Source organism: Marmota flaviventris, chromosome 5, assembly GCF_047511675.1.
Source record: "Marmota flaviventris isolate mMarFla1 chromosome 5, mMarFla1.hap1, whole genome shotgun sequence".
Classification (NCBI taxonomy): domain Eukaryota; kingdom Metazoa; phylum Chordata; class Mammalia; order Rodentia; family Sciuridae; genus Marmota; species Marmota flaviventris.
This window is the reverse complement of record NC_092502.1, coordinates 23,896,779-23,917,401: the sequence shown is the minus strand read 5'-3', so window position 1 is coordinate 23,917,401 and position 20,623 is coordinate 23,896,779. Positions and strand designations below refer to the sequence as shown.

The 20,623-nt window shown below is 38.6% G+C and overlaps 1 protein-coding gene across 2 annotated transcripts in view; it reads left to right on the top strand.

Moving 5' to 3' along the window:
• The window catches only part of Sgcd (sarcoglycan delta), a 386,812-nt gene that overhangs the window by 170,567 nt on the left and 195,622 nt on the right, over nucleotides 1-20,623 (top strand). For both annotated transcript variants that reach the window (XM_027938748.2, XM_071612029.1), the window contains exon 3: nucleotides 1,181-1,282. In XM_027938748.2, the coding sequence (XP_027794549.1) occupies nucleotides 1,181-1,282 (102 nt within the window). The remainder of the gene's footprint in view (nucleotides 1-1,180; nucleotides 1,283-20,623) is intronic.

Below are 20,623 nucleotides of genomic sequence, written 5' to 3'. Positions count from 1 at the left end.
TGTAACCGATGTGATTCTGCAATTTGTATTTGGGGTAAAAATGGGAGTTCATAACCCAATTGAGTGAAATGTATGAAAGATGATATATCATGAGCTTTGTAATGTTTTGAACAACCAATAAAAAAAAGAAAACAGGTTTATTTAAGCTGCCATGGTGCAGAGGGGCTAATGCCTAAATATCTCTGGACCCTGGGGTTCAGAAATTCTTTTAGATTTATACTCAGTGTTGGTCACATGTCAGTGGGAGTGGGTAGGAACATAATATTTACTCTTTGTCCCATAATCTTAGGCTAGATAGAGATTACACATGTTTTGTGTGAAAATCTGGCATTTATAAGAAACAGAAAGCTTCAAACCACATTGAGCTCTCTTCCCGTGAAATGGTGTTGACACCCTTTGTAAAAAATCTTTCTGACAAGAGAACAAACTTAATTATGGTGGGAGTCTTTTGGATGGGGTACCTGGTCTGCTTCAGTTGTTTGATATTAATTAAGGAATGGTTGCTATTTGGAGGTGGGATAATGTATATGGTACTGTGGTCATTTTAAAACTGAGGGTCAGGGGACTGTAAGGGGATCCAATAGACAGCAATAGCCATGATATGATGATATTTGAAGATGGGTGACGACTACCTAGATGTTTCCTAGCCTTTCTTTTATATATATTTTAATAATAAAAAATTATAAAATATTAGTTAAAGTGTCAGTAACTTATTTGACTTTTTAAATGTCTAATGAGCCAAACATGCCATGTTTAAAAGTCAGATGTGACCCACAAGTCGCCAGCCATGCCAATTTCTGCATGGACATTGGGAAACCAGATCTTGCCCTTGAACCTCGAGGGTCATCCTTCACTTTCTTTCCACCCACCTCCTGCCTCCGTTCCTCCTGCTCTACTTAGCAATAAGTTCCTCCCTCTCCTAGCCAGTTAGTGAATAAGGGGCATTACAAATTGCTTGAAAGAGAATTTTCTCAGAAGTGAGCAAAAGGGATAATCTGCATAATTGTATTGAACAATACTTCCTCATATTTTCTGTGTTCATTTGGACTTCCCTCATTTTGCTCCTTCAAATATTAAAAAAAAAAAAAGCAATAACTTTGTTTCAATTTTTGACAGCCTGGGGTATTTTGAAATTTTGGCTAATCACATTTTCCCTGTTATCTCTGTGTCTCTATTTCAGGATGGAATGGGAAATTTGAGAATCACAGAAAAAGGTCTAAAGCTAGAAGGAGACTCAGAATTCTTACAACCTCTCTACGCCAAAGAAATCCAGTCCCGACCGGTAAGTTTCTGCTGAAAGAAGGAAAAATTATTGTTCCTCTGCAATCTAAACCTAGGAAAATGTATTTTGCTGTCAGCAAAGATAAACGAGTCGGGAGGGAGAGTTCATGCAGGTAATGAGATGGATTGGGATTCAAATCTGAAGACTTGGGTTATAATCACAGCTGTGGTACTGGGTACAAGTGGATTGACTTCTCTGAGCCTCTTTCCTTTTTCTGACAGAGGTTAACAACCCTGCTAACCAACCGTAGAGACTGGGTTGCACATCAGGTAACATAATAAATATGGAAAGCCTTAAATACTATACAAATGCAAGATAATATTGTTAGTATTTTTAGTCAGCCTAGGTTGCCCCACACTTACAATCCCAGCTACTCAATGGCTGAAGCAGGAGCATTGCAAGTTTGAAACCAGTCTGTGCAAATTAGTGAGACCCTACCTCAAAAGACTGGGGATATGGCTCAGCAGTAGAGCACCTTACAGTTCAGTCTCCAGCACCAGGAAAAAAAGAAAAGTTTTGATATTGCTTTTAATTGTCAAGTTTCCAAAGCCAGCTTTGGAAACACAGAACTAAAGAATTAGATTCTCATTTCTTGGTTTTGTTTGGATTATGAAACCAGTGTTGGTTAGAATCAATTCATTATGACAAAGGATACTCTGAAATTATACTGACTCTCTGTGGAGCATGTGCCCTCATCTGGGCACCTTACTACTTTCCATGCATTATCATATCAGTATCTGACTCTTAGGTTGGTCCATTGGGGTAGGGATTATTTTTGTTCCATTTTACAGATTAGGTAATTAAAACTTAGAGAAGTAATATTGTCCAAAGCTATACATTTATGAAATATCAGGGTCAAAATTTCATTTCTGGGTATCCAGTTCTAAAGCTTTTGTGTTAACCATGGTCTCCTACAAAAACCTTTACTTTCATTTAGTTTTATCTTTTCTTTTTTTTATCATGGTGGAAGTGATTCCTGCATACCTTGCTTTTAATAAAAGATATTATCAAAATTGATTGTAGGCGTGTTTTTAGGTTTGTTTGTTTATTTTTTTTTTTCTTTTTCAGGGCTGGTAGAATTTGCTTTTCTAAAAGGTTGCTAATGTATTCACTCTGCCCAGGATAGATCTATATCCACCTGCAAGCACAGAGTAACATGAAAGTTTCCCAAAGCGTTATTTGCATTGTGTGCATTGATTAGCATAATTAATGAAATTCAGCAGCTTGGTGCAGTGGTTAATTTTATCTGAATGCCATCTAAAGTCCTGAATTGTATTAAATTGAGTGTAACTACTGAATTGCCAATAAGTTCACTTCCTGCCTTGGAAAAGAGAAGGAGCCAGAATATTTTTTAAAAATCACTAAAACAGCAAAAATTCAGCTACACAATGACGATTTATAAAATTTAGCCAGAACCCATTGTGGCACTTAGATACTAAGGCACTAATACTAATACTTGGGCACTTAGATACTAAGGGTATAGTCAGTATATTCACTGCTATGGAGGCATCTTTACTCTAGAAGAATAACATGGTGACACTGTAAGGAAAACGGGCAGGTGATATTCTGCTTTGGACTGAAGAGAGAAATTTCAGGCATTTTAAAAGTACCTGTTATATGCGTCATCATTTAGCGATATCTGGTTCTGCCAATCTGGCAAGTTGGTTAAGGAAGTCATCTATTTGAATTACTAGTTGTTCTTTAGTTTAGTAATCTTATCTGTATTAAGTATATTTAACATATTAATTTGGGGCAATGTCCTTATGATTGCAAACTTTGATGGCAAACTTTTTCTATAAAGGGCCAGAGAGTAAATATCACAGGTTTCCCCCCACCTCTGTTTTTACAACTAAATGTGAAAACCACTCTAGCTCAGGGACCATACAAAAATAGGCTGTAGGCTATGTATGAGGTGCTACTGACTCTAATCTATATTAATGATATTCCTATAAGTATATGTGTGTTCTGCTTCAGCTGAATATGGTGCAGAGAGTAAATTTTAAGATTATGAGTAAATTAAGTATTTCTTGGTATAGAATTAGGGTCATAAAGGAATTAAGATATGTATTTTGGAAAACTTGAAACAGTGCCTGGTGCTATGGACTCTGCATGAATTGAATTTAGCAAATATGTCAGCCGGTGCCATCTGTGAACTCAGTTAGCTGATCCCAACTCAGTGATCCACTAGTTTGGAAGCTTTAAAAATGATTTCAAAAACTTGCTTTAATGTTGAAAAATCAGTGAGTTCAATTCAAGTCACTATTTAAAGAAAATGCAAAAAGTTAGAGTTCACTTTTTTACATTGTTAATATTTTTTTTTCATTTCAAAAAATAAATAATAAAGTCTTTTAGACCTGTTTCTGATAACAAAATAAATATCTTCTAACTGAACAAGGAAAACGACAGTCGTCCATTACACAATAAAACATCAGAAAGACCCATGAGCTCTACCTAAACCTAGGGTGTTAGTCCAACCCCCCCTCCTCCATTGCCTGCCCCCCTTCGTCCAGCCACTGTTCTCACTGGTACTACTATAGAAGGCTCCTCACTGTCTGATGCCTCTTTGTATTAGGGTTCTCTAAGGGAACGGAATCAACAGGAAGGGTAATTATTAAAGGGGTGCCGCAGTCTGGCTGGGCACAAATCACGAGCCAACAAAGGGGGACTTATTAGGTTGGCTTACACAACCAGAAGCTGGATAGTCCACAATGGCCGTCTGCAGGCTGGAGAGCTGGAAGAACCAGTAGCTGTGCAGTCCAAGAGGCTGAAGCCCCAGAATGAGAGGGATCAGTGGTGCTACCCTAGTCTGAGACTGAAGGCTTCTGGAGAATATGCTTTGGAAGGGTGAAGAAGTGAGAGTCCCAAGAAGCAATCAAGAACCTGTTCAAAAAGAATCAGCTTGCATCTGCTCCTATTTCCTTGTTCTTCCAACTTTAATTTCATCCAAGCCATCATCCTATTGGACTGTGCTGCCCACTCTTAGGTAGGGTCTGTGTTTCAGTTGGCTATCCCACATGCCAGTCATTCCTAGACAGACCCTCATTGACACATCCTTGGTATCTCTTAATCCAATCAAGTTGACAATTCAAATTGACCATTACACTCTTACTCTGAGCTTCCTTATCCAAGCTGTAGCCAGCATGGCCTTCAACAAGTCTCATCCCCTTTGAAAAAGATTCTCCATTGACTTCCCCTTGCAATTGTAATAAAATCCAAAGTCCTTACTGAGGCTTATAAAATTCTTCACCCCATGTTTTCCTTGGAGGGCTCCTTCTGGTCACCCTCATTTTGGCTCAGATGTTTGGAAAAATCATCTTCACCTAGCCAAATATAAATGGCACATTGCTCACCCCACCCCCACATTATTGCCATTATTTGACATTCTTATTTATAATATAGATTTGGAAGGGAAGAAGATCCTCTTGATTTTGTGTATTTCCCAGCTCTGTTGCTGTGCCTGGCATATAATATATCCTCAGTAGATGTATGTAAATTGAATTTCCCTAAACTCTATTCGGAAGGCACAAGCACTGTTAACAACTTAGCATATTTTTTAGGCATTTCCCATGAGTACATTTTTTATTTTCTTACAAAACTGTTTTTTGACAGGTGAAGTGACACATGCCTATAATCCCAGCAGCTTGGGAGGCTGAGGTAGGAGATTTCAATTCAAAGGCAGCTTCAGCAAAAGCAAGGTGCTAAGCAATTCAGTGAGACCCTGTCTTTAAATCAAATACAAAATGGGGCTGGGGATGTGGCTTAGTGGTCAAGTCCCTCTGAGTTCAATTCCCAGTATAAAACAAACAAACAAAAAAACTATATTTTCCTTACTATTCTGTATTTTCTCCTCCAAATAACACGTGAGTTGTAAATTTTCTTATAATATTTTAAATTCTAAGAGCTTTTTTGACATGTCTTGGCATGCAATGAACTACATATATTTAAATTGTACCATTTTAAATATATAATATACATGCTGACACTATTACAATACAGATAATGAATGCATCTATTACCCCTAAGGGAGTCTCCCTGCCTTTTTTAAATCCCTCTGTCTAACCTAAACCACCCTCCCTACTCCCTCAAGCACCCCCAAGCACCATTGATCTATTTTTCGTCCCATATATTGCTTTGCATTTTAGAACTTCAGATAAATGGAATGATACATGATGAGTATCTAAATACTTCCAGAGATAAATTTTTCACATCTATCAAGTTCTTTTGGGGAAAAAAAATTAATAAACTTGAAAATTTTTATTTATGTATTTATTGCCTGCATTTGGTTTCTCAATTGGCCAGGGAGACCTGAAAAGTGGTTCAGGACTTAAACCTTTAACATTTCCATTTTGGAGGACTTCAGAGTGCACAGAAGGAAAGAGAGCAACTAATTAGGAATGACAGCAAAGATAGAAATTTTAGTTCTTTGAAATGTTACAAAAAGTGAAAACAAGGGTTTTGGCATAGAAAAGTGAAAGAGTGAGAGGAGAAGGTCCCTTGCTTCAGTCTAGATGACCCCCACAAGCCAGGGCTTATTGCAGCTGAAGGCAGTTGGGGCTCTGATGTGGAGGAAGGTAGGTGGGAGGGGCGACTGTTGCTGGAGGCAGTGGAATGCACCACACCCACCATAACCTCCCACCAGCTCCAGGAACCTTCCACCTGCTGCTGGCAGCTCCCCATTCTCCACTCTTTCCTTTTATGCTTACTGCTTTTAGATGTGTTTGATTTGGATGTTTTGACCATTGCTTGTAGACCACCTCCGGAAAATTCTTCTCTGTAGGATTATCTGCAGTGTCATTTCTTCTTTGCAGATCATAGCTGCTGCTCCTATTTTCCAGGGCAACTCCCTCTGCTTTTCCCATTGAAAAAAGATGAGTGTCCAGTTGAACAAGATTAGCCAGCAACTCTAAGTGAGGAGAACTAATGAAGCGACACTTGACTTCATTTCAGTTTTGTGTTTCACTGATCTGGGAGGAATTGAGATTAGTTAAGCAATCCTCACAATGTCCAATACCGTATCTGATTTCATTATTGAAGATTGCAATTCTGGTCAAGTCACTACAAATTGATTAGTGTGATAGCAATCACTTAGGGTGGTAAATTAATGAGAAAACGTTCATCTTTATTTAAAAAAAAAAAAATTCATCTGGGAATTCAGTGAAAGCCCCAGGAACTTCCAGCTTCAGCCACATAAATGCACAACTTCTAAGTGGTAAAGTATCTAATTACTCAGAAAATAGCTTGAGAAGGATATGCACTAAATTAAATATCCTATGATGACATCCATAAACAGTCTTAGAAATATCATTCGAATGCCTTGGCCTGCATTTTGTGAAGTTAAGGGGCTAACATCCATGAAACTGTACTTGAATCACTACTTCAATGTGAATGTCTAGCTTTTCATTTTCTAAATACAAATGTGAATTTGGGGCAGAATTTACTCATAGATTCAAAGAATAAGAAACAAATAGAGCTTTATGCACAAAGTGTCATTTTGGACAAATGAATCCAACATCCTTAGAGAAGTGTCTTCTCATGATGCTGAAATCAGATGATACACTTTTGCACAACTTAATATGAAGTGACAAAGGAAAGGAAAGGAACCCTTAATGAGCTTCTACTATGTTCCAGGCCTATAGCAATAAGAAAGTTTCACAACGATTTTATCCCTATTCTCAAACTATGCTTAAAGGTTGATATAGGCATCCTAACTTGTTGCTATATTCTGTTGAGAAGTTCAGGAGAGAGGAGGGTTGAAACAGAAGTTGGAGGAGGAATTTTAAAAATTATATTTGATGAACTATTATGGTTTGGATAAGTGTCTCCCAAAGGCCCCTGTGTTGAAAGCTTGGTTCTCAATTCAGCAATGTTCAGAGGTGGGGCTTTGGGGAAGTGAATGGATCATGGGGGCTCTGACCTCATCGATGGATTAATCTATTGAGGGCTTCACAGCTAAATGAGTTATTGGGAGTTGATGGAAACTGAAGCAGATGGAGCCTTGTTGTTGAAGGAAGGAAGTCCCTGAGAGTATGTTCTAGAAGGGTATATCTTTGGCCCCTTCCCCCATCCTCTCTACTTCTCCACTGCCATGAGGAGAGCCACTCTGCTCTCCACATGCTCTAAGCCATGATGTTCTGTCTTTGGTATCCAACCAACAGTTTGCCTCACACCATATTTTTCTTTTAAAATTCATTTTGTCTAACATTTGAAAATCTGAAGGCATTACTTCTTTAAAAATCCACAATTTCTAATTCTCATGAAAGATTAGAAGTTCTGAAAGAGTGGCTTGACAGGGGTGGAGCTGCATAGCAGCTGCCCGCTTTTGATGAGGCATTGTTTTCCATAGTCCCCACTAGTCCCTAGTGTCTCACACCCACTGCTTAATGCATTTGCATTGCGCCCCTCTGAAGTTCCTTGTAGATGCAGACTTTGGATTATAGGAAAGTAGGAGGTATGTAACCCGTGTTGCAGAACTCAAAACTCAGGCTGACTTTTAGGATTTATATGCACTCCTATTCATTTTCCCTTCCTTCTTATTTATTTATATTCCAGATTTTCCTATTAGTTTGGTTCCTAAGAGTGACCCCCACCAGCTTTATTGAGATAAAATTTGCAAGTAAAAGTTGCATATATTTAAGGAGTACAATCTTAATAATACTGTGATATACACACTTTTGAGATGACTACCCCATTCAATCTAATGAGCATATCTATCTCTTTACGTAATCGTGTGTGTGTGTGTGTGTGTGTGTGTGTTGAGAATACCTAAAATCTATTCTCTTAATAATGTATTGTATGCTTGAAATTTGTTAACTGTAGTCTCCAATGCTGCATGTTAGTACTCTAGACATGGTCATATTATAACTAAACTACTTTATTGACTTTAGTCTCCATGTTGCTCAGTACTCTAGAACCTGACTGTATTATAACTAGAAGTCTGTACCTTTTCACCTTTTCTCCTTATCTCACATCTGTTAGGATGGCTGACTTCATCTGGTGTAATTTGTAATTCTCATTTAGTTTAAGCACCCTGCCCTTCTAAACAGTATTTCTAAGCTCAAAGTTCTTAAGATTCTACAATAGAGTGAATTCAGTATTTCTCTTTCTGTGCCTGGACTGGTTCACTTTAAGTATTGTAGGGATGCATTAGGCATCTTTGCATTTCATTCATCCATGTTTTCAATCATGACAGACTGCCTTCTTTTAAAACCCAAGTAGTCTTTCATTGCACGTCTGTCTCTTTACCCATTCCTCTATTAATGAATACCTGAGTTGATCCTATGTCTTGGCAATTATGAATATTACTGTAACAAACACTTGAAGTGCAGACATCTGATAGAGGTAATGATTTTATTTGAATTGGATATACACCCAGAAGGGGAACCACTGGATCATACAGTAGTTCTCTGCAATTTTCCATAATGTCTATACCGATTCACATTCGTATCAACAGTGTTTGAGGGCTCCCTTTCCTCTGCATCCTTTAAATACTTGTTATCCTTCTTCTTCTTGATGATAGCCATTGTAACAGATATGAGATGATGTTGCCTACTTGACCCTCTATGAGTGGGTTTATTTCCAGACTTTCTGTCCTGCTTCATTGGGCTATGTGTCTTTTTTATGCTGGAGCCTTACTATTTTCAAAACCATAACTTTGTAACATAATAGGAAATCAAGAAGTGTGGTGCTTTTACCTTTATTCTTTTGGTTTTGGAATCGTGAGCATGCTTCAGCAGGTGGTGGCAGTTTGGGACCTTCAGGAGACTGAAGCTGTTCTTCACCCTGAGCTTCCTAGCACACACCTCCTTGAATCCCTCTACCCACTAGAGCATGATCTAGGAAAAAAAGCAGACAGGGACAAGAAAATGAACATTTGCATTATGCATACTGTGCACGAGGCAAAAAGCATGCAGAAATCACGTGAGATGGCAGACATGCAAAAGTTTCATCTAAACAGCTTCCAATTTAATTGCGAAGAGCAGAGCTGTGCCTCTGGTTAGTTTGGAAACCCAGTGAAGACTGTGGTGGCTTCTCCTCAATAAGCAAAACAGCTTCAATTCCCAGCTGAACATATTGTGCACAAAACAGTATTTTCCATGCCACTTGCATGGAACATGAGCATCTTGCTGTCTTTAATTAAGAAGTTAACTGGCCCATGAAGTATTGCCTGAGTAAATAAAAGTGATTTGTACTAAGTCAGAGGGGTGCATTAGGCATCTTTGCATTTCTTTGCTCACACATAAATTATGGATATTATTAAAAATTGGAAGGGTCATCTATAAACTCATCTGTACTATGAGGCCAATTGCTATTCCCCACATGTATCTATCTGTTTACATGTTATAATTTATTGTGGGCAATTGTGTGAACCAGCTGCTTACTTTTATATAAAGCAGACACAAACCAAATAAATCGACATTACTACTTTGGTAGGTTTGTTTCTTCCTAGAAACATAGTTATTCAAAGAGTTTTGTTTGCTATAGAACTTAAGTGGGCAGATAGAGTTTGTGTTATTTCTTATATTTAGAAGGAATTGATTGCATGATTTTCTTAAATAAAATTCATGCTGAAAATTAGTGTGGACTTCGGTCAGATCTCTGTTAGTTATATTGGCCAGTGTTGTAGGAGATTAGGAGAGGAAACAGGTCCAAACTTCATGTAAGTGTGAGAATGTCTAATTGTTTGATTGGAGGGCCATTGGAAAGATAGAATGCCTCAAATTCTTTCTTGTTGCAGTCAAGATATATGAAGGTCCATCATTAGAATTGCATTCATTTGGAAACTCTTGGAGCTCTCAGAAATATCGGTTCATGCCAATATCTTACTGCAGACTCTACCATCCACCATGCACACACATCTCCACAAGGGATTGGAAATAGTGTAACAGAAATATGTATTGTAGCAAAGTAACAAAAGATATTAATGGGTTAAGAGCAAAAAATTATAACTAGAATAGGAGGCAGAGATGGGAGTAAATTAATAGGTTTCAGAGGAAAGGTCAAAGTGCTTCCATAGGTTTGCTCTTACTAATCCTGAGGGTTGGTCATGACCTTTATAAAGGGAGAGGCTGAGTGTGCTGAGTGAAATTGTCTATCTATGTCCTGTAGAGCCTCAATTTAAAAATCCTGGGCAGGAGGGGAATTAAAATTGCCAGTTAGTGTTCCAGAAAGGTTTGCAGTTAGGGGATCTGGGTTCTCTTCACATTGTCCTACTGATCAACAGAGAGTCCTTGAAGAAGTCCTTCCTCTCCATTTCATTGTTTGTTTATCCATTGGACATAATCAATGGTTTTCTACAACTTTATTAGTTATTGAAGTTTTAGGTGAGTTTTACTTGGAAGCCCCAAATTCAAACCAGGTTGGACAGGGGGTGGGACCCTATAACATGTTATACCATCTATGCAGTCTCCCTGTCACTAGCCACAGGATGCTGAGGCCCTACGTGGCTTTCCACAGAGCAGTTTGAAAACCACCAGACGAACCTCATTTCATATAGTTTTCTGCTTACATGATACTTTCTCATGGAGACCTTCCCTGATCACCATCTCTAAACTAGATATCTTATCTAGTAGCTTTATTTTCTTATGTATCCTATTAATTATGTATGTTAATATGTCATATGTATTGTGTTAGCTTTTCTTTACTGTGACAAAATAACTGAGAAAATTGACTTAAAGGAGGAAAGTTTGATTTGTGTTCACAGTTTCACAGATTTCAGTTCATGGTTAACTGACTCCAAGGCAGAAATAGTGTGGTGGCAGAGGAACCCTGCTCATCTCATGTCAGCCAGGAAGCAGAGGGAGGAAGGGAAACAAGGTACAGTCCCCAAGAGCCTATTCCCTGCAACTGTGTCTTACCTCCTCAATGTCTAGTGCCTTTAATAGTCCATTCAACTATGAATCCATCAGTGGATTAATCCATTGATGGAGTCAGGACAGTCCTGATACATTCACTTCCAAAAAGCCCATTTTGAACTGGACCTTCATGATCTATTCACTTCCCAGAGTCCCACCTGCTATACTGAAGATTAAGCCTTCAACACAGGAGACTTGGGGACATTCCAAATCCAAACCACAACATGTCGAGATGATCTATTTGTATACGCACTTGTTAGTTTCACCTATTACCACATAATCTCCATAACAGCAGGGACAGATAAATGCAGTACTAAGTGGTGCTTTATTTGTTCCATGATAGTAACAATTTTGCTATATACTTGTATCTTACAATGTCATATTATATACCTTAATTTGCACAAAAAAAAAAGTCTTTAAAAAAGCAGGATTTGAACCATCAGCTTCCTGGATTCAAATTCTGGCTCTGGTCATGCTAGCTATGTGACCTTGAGCAAGTTTGTTAAACTTTATTCCTCTGTAAAATGGGCATGGCTATATCACTGTCTCATAAGCTTATGACAGGACCATAATCTATGTAAAGTTCCTAGAATAGTGCATTAAGTACAAATCACTACATGGAATTTGAATAAAATAATTATATATTGCCATTAGCATTATTATCATTATTACTCTTGGCATGTTTACCATCATCTCCTCAGTTCCTCGGCTAGTTCTTGTTATATGGTAGGAAAGCAAATTTTGTTTGAATGCATGGACGAATGAATGTTGCCCTAGGATCCTTCTGTTAGAAATTCTGTTAGAACTTCTTAGACACAAATAACTCATTAATAGGAGCTTATTTATTAATATCTTTATCATCTGAATTCCAAGTATTCAATTTTATAGAAGGTGGCCCTAGGTGTGGGGGAGGGAATTGACCAAGTGGAAAAAATGATGTGGACTAAGGGTCTTGCTGCCCATCTTTACCTGCTGTGCAGTTTTGCCTTGGCTCATGCCATCCTCAGGCTAATGAAAGCTCCCAGGAGTGGAGCGTTCATTAGCCTGAGGGCTTCACAGAGAAAACCTGGCACTTCAGTTTCTCAATCTTTACTATGGTTTTTCAGCATCATCTGACACTTCTGATGTCATGACTATCATGATGTCATTATGTAATGACTATTTTGGGTTGAGGCTGCTTCTGACTTATTTCATAAATAACATGTAAGAGGAAAAAAAATGCATACCAGGTTCCATGGTGGTTTGGTTGATGTCCCTTTAATGGCAAGAAGATCCCTTTTGCAGTTAGGAAGCATCTCATAGACAGTGACACCTCCTGGCACTTGAGGAGAATAATGAAGAGAGAAGCTAGCTTTTAGCAAGGAGCATGTTTTCATGTATTCTAAAAAGCTTGTTCTTCACTCCTAAATGGTTGGCACAAAACAAAAATGTTGCTCTAAAAATTGGGGTTTTTTTTTTTCCATGTTGCTTCTATCCAAACAGACTCATCTCCTGTCAACTCTCATAGCACCCAGTGTTTTATAATTGTTATGAATGTGTTCCACTGTTACTCTTCATTTTAAAAATCTTGTTCATTGTCAAAAACACTGATAGTTTTTCAGAGATGTAATTTCAGAGACTGTAAAAAACCCACTTTTTTGGCATGTGAAATAATAAACAAATGCTTACAGTTATTTTGGTTTTGTGATAGAGATCACTCTATGAGCAGCTAAGTGTGACCTTTCGATGCAGCCCTCTGTAAATTATTACCAGCGATGTTTTAAATGGAGGTTACCTAAATTATTAGTGTAGGACTTTCCATTTCCATGAATGATTGTTTTTATCATTAATGATTCTGCCTCTAGGCAAATACCAAATGGTTTGCAAAGCAAATGAGGCTTTTAAGACTCATAAATATTTTGCAGATGTACTTGTTGTGTGTTGAAGGGAAAAGAAGGAGGAGAGGTAGATTGTCACAAAAATTGCCATATTGAAAGAATGAGATGAGAGGGTTTCCTTGTTTTCTCCCTGGATTAGTACACTGGTCTGGATCTCTCTACCTCCTAAGCCACTGCTTTTATTTTTGCAACATCAGAGTCATGGAAATAAAAATGGGCCTCTCTAGATAGTAAAAGACAAACGAAGATGGTAGGCAAATTGGAGTATTCTACTATCAAACTATGTAGGTTGGTTTTAGTTCTCAGTTAAGGCTCCAACCATTATTTCAAAAAATATGGTAGGAATGTTTATGAGATGAAAATTATTCTTAGGTGGTTGCTCATTAAAAGATGAGAAATGGAGTGGGGCTTATTTTTAAATCATTAATGCATGTTGATTCATAGTTTGTTCCTAACTCCAATTGTTGACAAACCCAAGATTTCACTGATTTCTTAACATTCTTGATGATTTTTTTTTGCATGTCTTACCATGAGATATGGAATTCAGCTCCATACTTTCTGTGGCTACCACAAAGAGTTTATCAAATTATAAAATGTTTCTTTCTCCCTCATTATAATTGAGCAGAACTCGGGGAGCCAAATGGTTTAAATATGTCTCCTCTAGAATTCATGTGTTAAAACTTAATGGTGAATGTGATAGTATTAAGCAGTGGATTTTTTTAGACATAATTAGGTCATGAGGGCTTCTCCCTTGTGAGTGGGATTAAGACCCTCATAAAAGGATGCTTCACATACCATTTGGCCTTTATGTTGTCTCTGATGTCCCTTTCACCATGAGAGGGCACAGTGTCCCTCCCCACTGGAGGTTACAGCAACAAGCAACTTGGAAGCTGAGATCAGCCCACACCAGATGACTGAACCCACTAGCACCTTGGACTTCCTGGCCTCCAGAACTGTGAGAAAATAAACTCCTATTGAGATGTTATCTGTTCTGGAAGATTCTGTTATAGTAGCACAAATGGACTAAGAAATGTACAAGAAGTTTAATGAAAAACAGAGTTAACAGAATTGTGACAGATGTTTTCAAAGTATAAAAAGATGCACAACCCAACATAATGGTGGATGACGGAGGACAATTGCCTTCTCTCAGTGGGCAAAGCTGCGGGCACCCTTTGTCTCAGGTCCTTGTCATCACACACATCACAGGGCTTACATCTTGCGGGTCTGGCAATATTGATTAAATGATGAAAGTATATCATTGAATTTTTAAGGTGGGCAGCTAGCAATAGCTATATTTTTAAAATTACTCTTGGAAAAAACCTAAGTCACCTACAAAATATAAGATCCATAGATTTATACATAAATCTGGAAATCTAAGCTCCAGGGAACCATCAAGGCTAGCCTAAGTAAAGGGAAAAAGGGACTCTATATGGATGTCTAAACAAACTGTTCTATTCTAACAAATTGCTACCAGGAAATGGAAAATGGTGACAAAATGTTAAAGTGTCCTTAAGTACCTGCAGGGTTTCACTGTTCTGTTTCAATATTGAACATCTACAACTTTAATACACATTAAACGATTTGCTGTTAAGGAGATTAAATAAACTAATAGGTGTGAAAGCACCATGCAGAGGGCCCAGCCCATTGTAATTGCTTATAAATGTTTGCTGAATTTGAATCTAAGCAATGTGTGATTAAACCCTCATGTTGTAATAGCTAATAGAGTGCTAATGTAAAATTGTCTCATTTATTCCTTGTAGTGACCCTGTGAAGGATCTATCATTTTTATCTTTCATTTAGAGATGAGCAAAAGCTTAGAAAGGTTTAGAAAGGACACGCATCTAGTAGTCCAACCCAGCTTGATTTTAACCCTCTGTCCTTAGCTGGAGCGCTCTGCTCTCTTGCAGGAGTAGATGGGGGTTTCTGAATGTCTGTGTCATCTGCCATCTCTGTAAACCCAGGAGATGTGCAGGACAATTGCCAGTTCATGAACAGGGAATGATCTTATTTCCTTTTTCTACCAACTGCTACTTCTCTGGCGGTTCCCCACACTCCCTTTAGTGGCCTCTGTTCTGTCGTTTTTTTTCTCCATTCAAATCACAGATCGCCTAAATTGCACCATTTCCTTCTATGCCATAGATTCCCTCTGTGGAGGTTCTTTTTTAGAATCGTATTGCAGTGTCTACTTGGAACTAATCAAGGACTCCTGTAAAATAAGTCTCTGACCTAGATAAAAAGGCTGTCTTTCAGACAGCTTAGATTCTGCAAGTAAGTTTCTACCCAGAACTTCAGACTCCTTGATATCAAAGTGCTCTCCTGGTTTCTCATTCTGAGTCCATCAAAATGAAACAAATATGAAGTTATAAAACCTATAGAAATTCTGAACTTCCAAAGACCTAGTCTCTCTTTCCTCTGGTTCATTGTTGCGACTATAGAACTCAGAAAACAGACGTGGCTATCTTCTCAGTTCTTCCAGTTTTCCGAATACCTATTAGCACGCTGGATGCGAAGGAGAACTGTTCATCCACTCCACGCAATGGATGCTTTAGAGTTTAATTACCTTCGGGAACCCTTTGGGAAAAGGGCTGTCCTCTTCATTCTCAATCCAACTTGCCTCATAAATTCTTCTCATGGCAGCAAGTACAAGAACCCACACTGATTCTCATTCCTTTACTTGTCAGCCCAAACCGACAACTCACAATACAGTTAAGAGCAGAGCAGAGCCACATATACAGTAAATATTCATGTGAAACTTTTCTCCCTTTTATGATAAAACGTTTCTTTCATCCTTTTCAAGTACCATGGTGAGTAGGCATGTCAGTTAATGTAACAGTTAATTTGTATATTTTCTTAGTCGAGTCTCCATATGGGCAGCCTATGAAATAGCTAATGGTTTTCCAATCATTTATATGCATTGTAATTAAATAGAGGCAATATATTTGATACCTCCTATATCCACATTTTAAATTTTTTTAAAAAAGTGACACGCATTATAAACTTATCAGTTCTATAACGTCATCAGATTTCCCCCCATACTATGCAGTCAGCACTGTACAAAGGGCAAGTTAACCTCTCTGGGTGTTCATAGCCTTTAGGCTCATCCTGCTTGCCCTACTTCAGCCTCTGCTTCATTCCCTCATTGACCCTCCGCCTTCCTCACTTCCAAACCATCCTCCCATCCTCCTGTCCCTGGTGATGCCATATCCTAGCTATTCATCCTCTGTTATGCTTCTTGGGTTGTGATGCATAACTTCCCACACTGCGGTGGGAATTCTCCCTTTAACTTGTAACCTTCAGCCATGCTAAAATGTCCCTTCTAGTCCCCCAGTGGAAATGCTGTCTCTGGATATCTGCAATTCCTCTGAGAAGATTTGCCAGGGCACTCGAATAGGCAATATGGCATGGTAGCAGAGTAGGAGTGATTTAGAGTCAGACAAAACTGCATTTGAAATTTGGCTTTGCTTCTCACTTACTAGTAACCTGTGACTTGTTACTTGACACTGTAGCACTCTACTCTCTCTATGATATGGTTAACTGACAATCTCATAGAGTTGTTTTGAAAATTGAACGAGAAAACAAACTCATGTCTAAATAGTGCCCACCACTTTATCCACTATAAAAGACCACTGTTTTTTATCAAAGGCTTCAAAGTAGAAGCAAACCCCCAAGACAGACCTGGAAGGACTGGTAGTTTGAATGCTCTTCTTGCATTGAAAATATGAATAATGCTCCTTAAATTCATCTCCATTTACTAATTCCTGTTAAAGTGGCCAGATGACTGGTTTTGAATCCTCCCAAAATTGCACCTTCTGAGATGAAGCAAATGGAAAGAGAAATCTCTCTTTTCCAGAAGCCAAAAGCCATTTTGCAAGAGGTGTCTATTCAACCCGTGCATGCAAATGAGGCTGTGATGGTTTCCTCAGAGGTTGTTCAGAATATGACACACAGTGTTAGCCTTAAAGAATGTTACTGGGGCTTGCTGCCTCTGGTTCACAGGGTATACCCACAAGGAAAATAGAAACAATGCAAAGGTAGGTAGCCCACTTGGCACAGTTGATTGACTTTAATAGGTCCTGATTATGTTGCTCATATTCCATGAAATTAAAAAGCTTACAAATGTTATGAGCCATTACCCTTCCATTTAAGGGAGCTTATGACATGTTAGCAACATTTAATGAAATTCTTTTCAAAATGCCACCAGCAGACTCCATAAGATTCCATGTTGAACTTCGACTTGAAGAATTGTTAGAGGAACTTTGTTCTCTAACCTGCCTGGCTTTTTAATGTTTGAGTCCTACCCCAAAGCCAAAATTAGTTTCTTATCGGTTAGGTTATTTCCAGGTATCAGGAGTTCCTGCTTTGGCCAAGGCATTCTGTAATTTAACAAAAGGTTACAAAAGTCGCCACATTGATATTTGTGCTCATACTTGTCATAGGAGCTCAGAATTGCAGACATTTTTACACAATGGTAAATTTTAAGACTAAAATCCTTTCAGCTCCAATCTGTCTGTATTTATTGACAATATGAACATTCTAGCAAATATTCCAACATGTTATTGCCTGCACTATTTTCAGTGAGCTGTTGCAGTGTAATCTGCAAGATAAGCCTTTGTCTAAGAGACAATTAAAGCATAAGAAATGAGGTGATTAAGTCCTAGATTAGGTGTACTTATCATTTATATAATAAAATTTGAGGAAGCAAAAATATTACAGTCAGATGTGGGGGACTTAGCATAGAAGAAAGATAATGAGTAGTGAGATATGTTATTTAGAGATAATTAATACTTTCAGTTGAATTGTCTTTCATTTTGACCTTAATGGGGATAGTTCATGGCAATATCCGTTGGTTTTATTTGCATCCTGATCATATCACTGGGTGTTGGTGATGTCACCCACTATTTTTTTGAGATCGGGTAGGTAAAAGGTTACTAAGTGCTGTAGATAGATCTTCCTGTAATCCTCCTGCTGGTTGTATAAGGTAAATCATATTATTTGTGTTTTAATGGATAAAGAGAACTGAGATATGATGATTAGACAGTTGTCTCCAACTAGCGTATGGAGCAGGTGGAATTCAAATCCAGGCATGAACTTCCCCACCTTGATATGAATTCACTTTGAAGGGCAGCTGATGTCAAGGCAGCCCCAGCCCTCCCTGGATCTTGAGCTCTCTGCAAGCTGCAGTCCTGTCATAGGATTGGTTCACCACTGTGTTCCCTTGCCTGTCACAATGCTTGGCACTCAACAAATATGTAGCAAATGTGCACTTAGTATGTTAAGGAAACATAACACATAGTATAATAAAAATGCAATTTGTCTGGGTTGTCACTGAGTTGTTTTGAAAATTTGAAGTGTGAGTGTATGGGTGTCATCTTCTCTTCTACCTTCCCCACAAAAAATTCCACCAGGTAGCCCCTGGTGCATGTATGACACACTCAAACCTGTTAAGCATCCTAGTAATACTTAAGAAGCAAAATACAGACCCAATAATAAACTTTAAATGACCCATCTGAGGTGTTTATCAGTGTTTCTAATCACATTCAAAGTTACATATTGGTCTCTCCTAGAAACAGCCTTGATGTGATGGCTCTTTCCATTGAGGAGATAGGAGTGGGGTTCACTACAGCTGTCTCTGCTCTCACCTACCTACTAGAAGCTGCTGGCTCTAGTTTTAGATGCTACCAAGGGGTGGTAATGACAGATGTTCTAATTGGCTTTGTGACTTTGTGTCCTCTGGAACTGGTGAATGGTTTGGCTGGCTTCCATCCTCATGAAGCATTTATGGGTTCTTTGGACATTCCTGGCACTGGCACTGAAAATTCATCTCTTAGAACTCCTGTGGAAAGAACTAGTGAAGCAGTCCATTCTTGGACAGGCTACGTCACCCCTCATTCTGTTCTCTACTTCTTATGTATTGGGGGAAATTTGGGATACCCCCAGAACAGCACTGTTGCATTTGACCCATCTCTGTTTTGTGATAATGATCATAGATCTGACAAATTCAAAGAGTACAGACTCTTTCTAAAGAAGCAGTCCTTCACTGCCTATAGTGGACATCCTAGGGGGACATCCATAGCTACTTTGCTTTTAGGAACATATGTTAAGATCTAAGATTGGATTCACTGATGTCTCTTCTCTTTGGACTTGAGGTTATAAGGTAGAACTCACCCAGATAGAAAGATAAATAGATACATGCATACATATTTACATACACACATAGAGATAGATATACTTGGTTGAAACCTCATTTTTAACACCCTCATAAATAGGTCCTATGATTGACTGATTTTCAGAGAGAAATGGTTCGAGGCGCTGCCTTTGCTGGTCTCACCTCATCCTGTGTAAGGTTCTTGACACCATGATGGAAGGAAGAACATGGGGAACTACTCCAGATGCACAAGTGAACAGAAAGTGAAAGAAGGACCACAGTGCAGAGGAGAGCTGTCTCTGCTTTCCTGGTTTCCCTGTTGTCTCACTGCCCTGGGTCTGGAGAGACACTCTGTCTCTTCTTCTTGTAAGGACTAACTAAATGAAAGATGATGTGTTTTGTTTTTTTTTTTCCTTGAAACCAAACGTCTGTGGTTCTGTTCTGTGATGCTTTCAGAAGCCATCATGGTGATTGACAAATCTTTCTTGACTTCCTCAAGAACACTGAGGTGTTTAGAATAATACCTGGGCTAAACTACCATTGAGAAGAAGAGCTAAGTGGCTGGCGGAAGGTGCTCCCATTGGGTGTTGTGGCAAAGGCTTCTGGAGCAGTTCACTTCATCTTTTAGGGGAGAGGAAAGCAGATATTTGAAGACCAGATGAGGACAACTACAATGGAAGAATGTTCTTTCCAGTGGAAGTGACCACAACTTAGGGTTGAACATGTTTTACTTTTCTGTTTTTTGCTTTGTTTAAAACCTTTCTTTGATGAATGTTATCTTGGGGTATTTGAGAATGAGAGTGGAGAATGGATTTTCTCCCTGTGTCTGGAGACCTCCCACTCATGATAGATTGGAGGTACTGCCTGTCATTGTGTCCTCTCTTCCCAGAGCTCTATGATGGCTCTGCTTTCAGAGAGAGCAGGTTCTTGGCAAGTGTTTGTGGACTTATGACTTTGGACTTAGTGTGAATTAAAACACCTTCATTTCCTCTTGTCCTGCAATGCTTTTATGGATAACACTTGAAAAAACTTTTCTTGGCAATTTGTTTGTCTATCATTGTGTTTAGTATTTGAACAAATTTTATGGCTCAGAGTAGGTGCTTAATAAAAGAACATTGAATAAATGGAAATATCTAGGGGTGGTGGAAGGAATTGGGAGCAGAGGTCAGCTGTCTTCTGTGATGTCCTAACTTAGTGCAGTTCTGTGAGACTCATGCTACCCTTCATTTTTTTTTTTTCAAAATTTCTGTGTTCCATTCTTAATTCTTTTCCAAGCAATTCCCAACTGGAATTTAATTTGAGTTAGGTTATAGCTAACAGTTTCATATATCAAAACTTGAGATTTATGAATTGTGTCAAATCCGAAGTGGATTAAAAAATTAAAATACTATTTCGGGGACCTTTTGCAGTGCCACTGGGGAGACTCTGACAGGATGCCACGTGGTCCTTCTGAAAGTTTTGTTAAAAG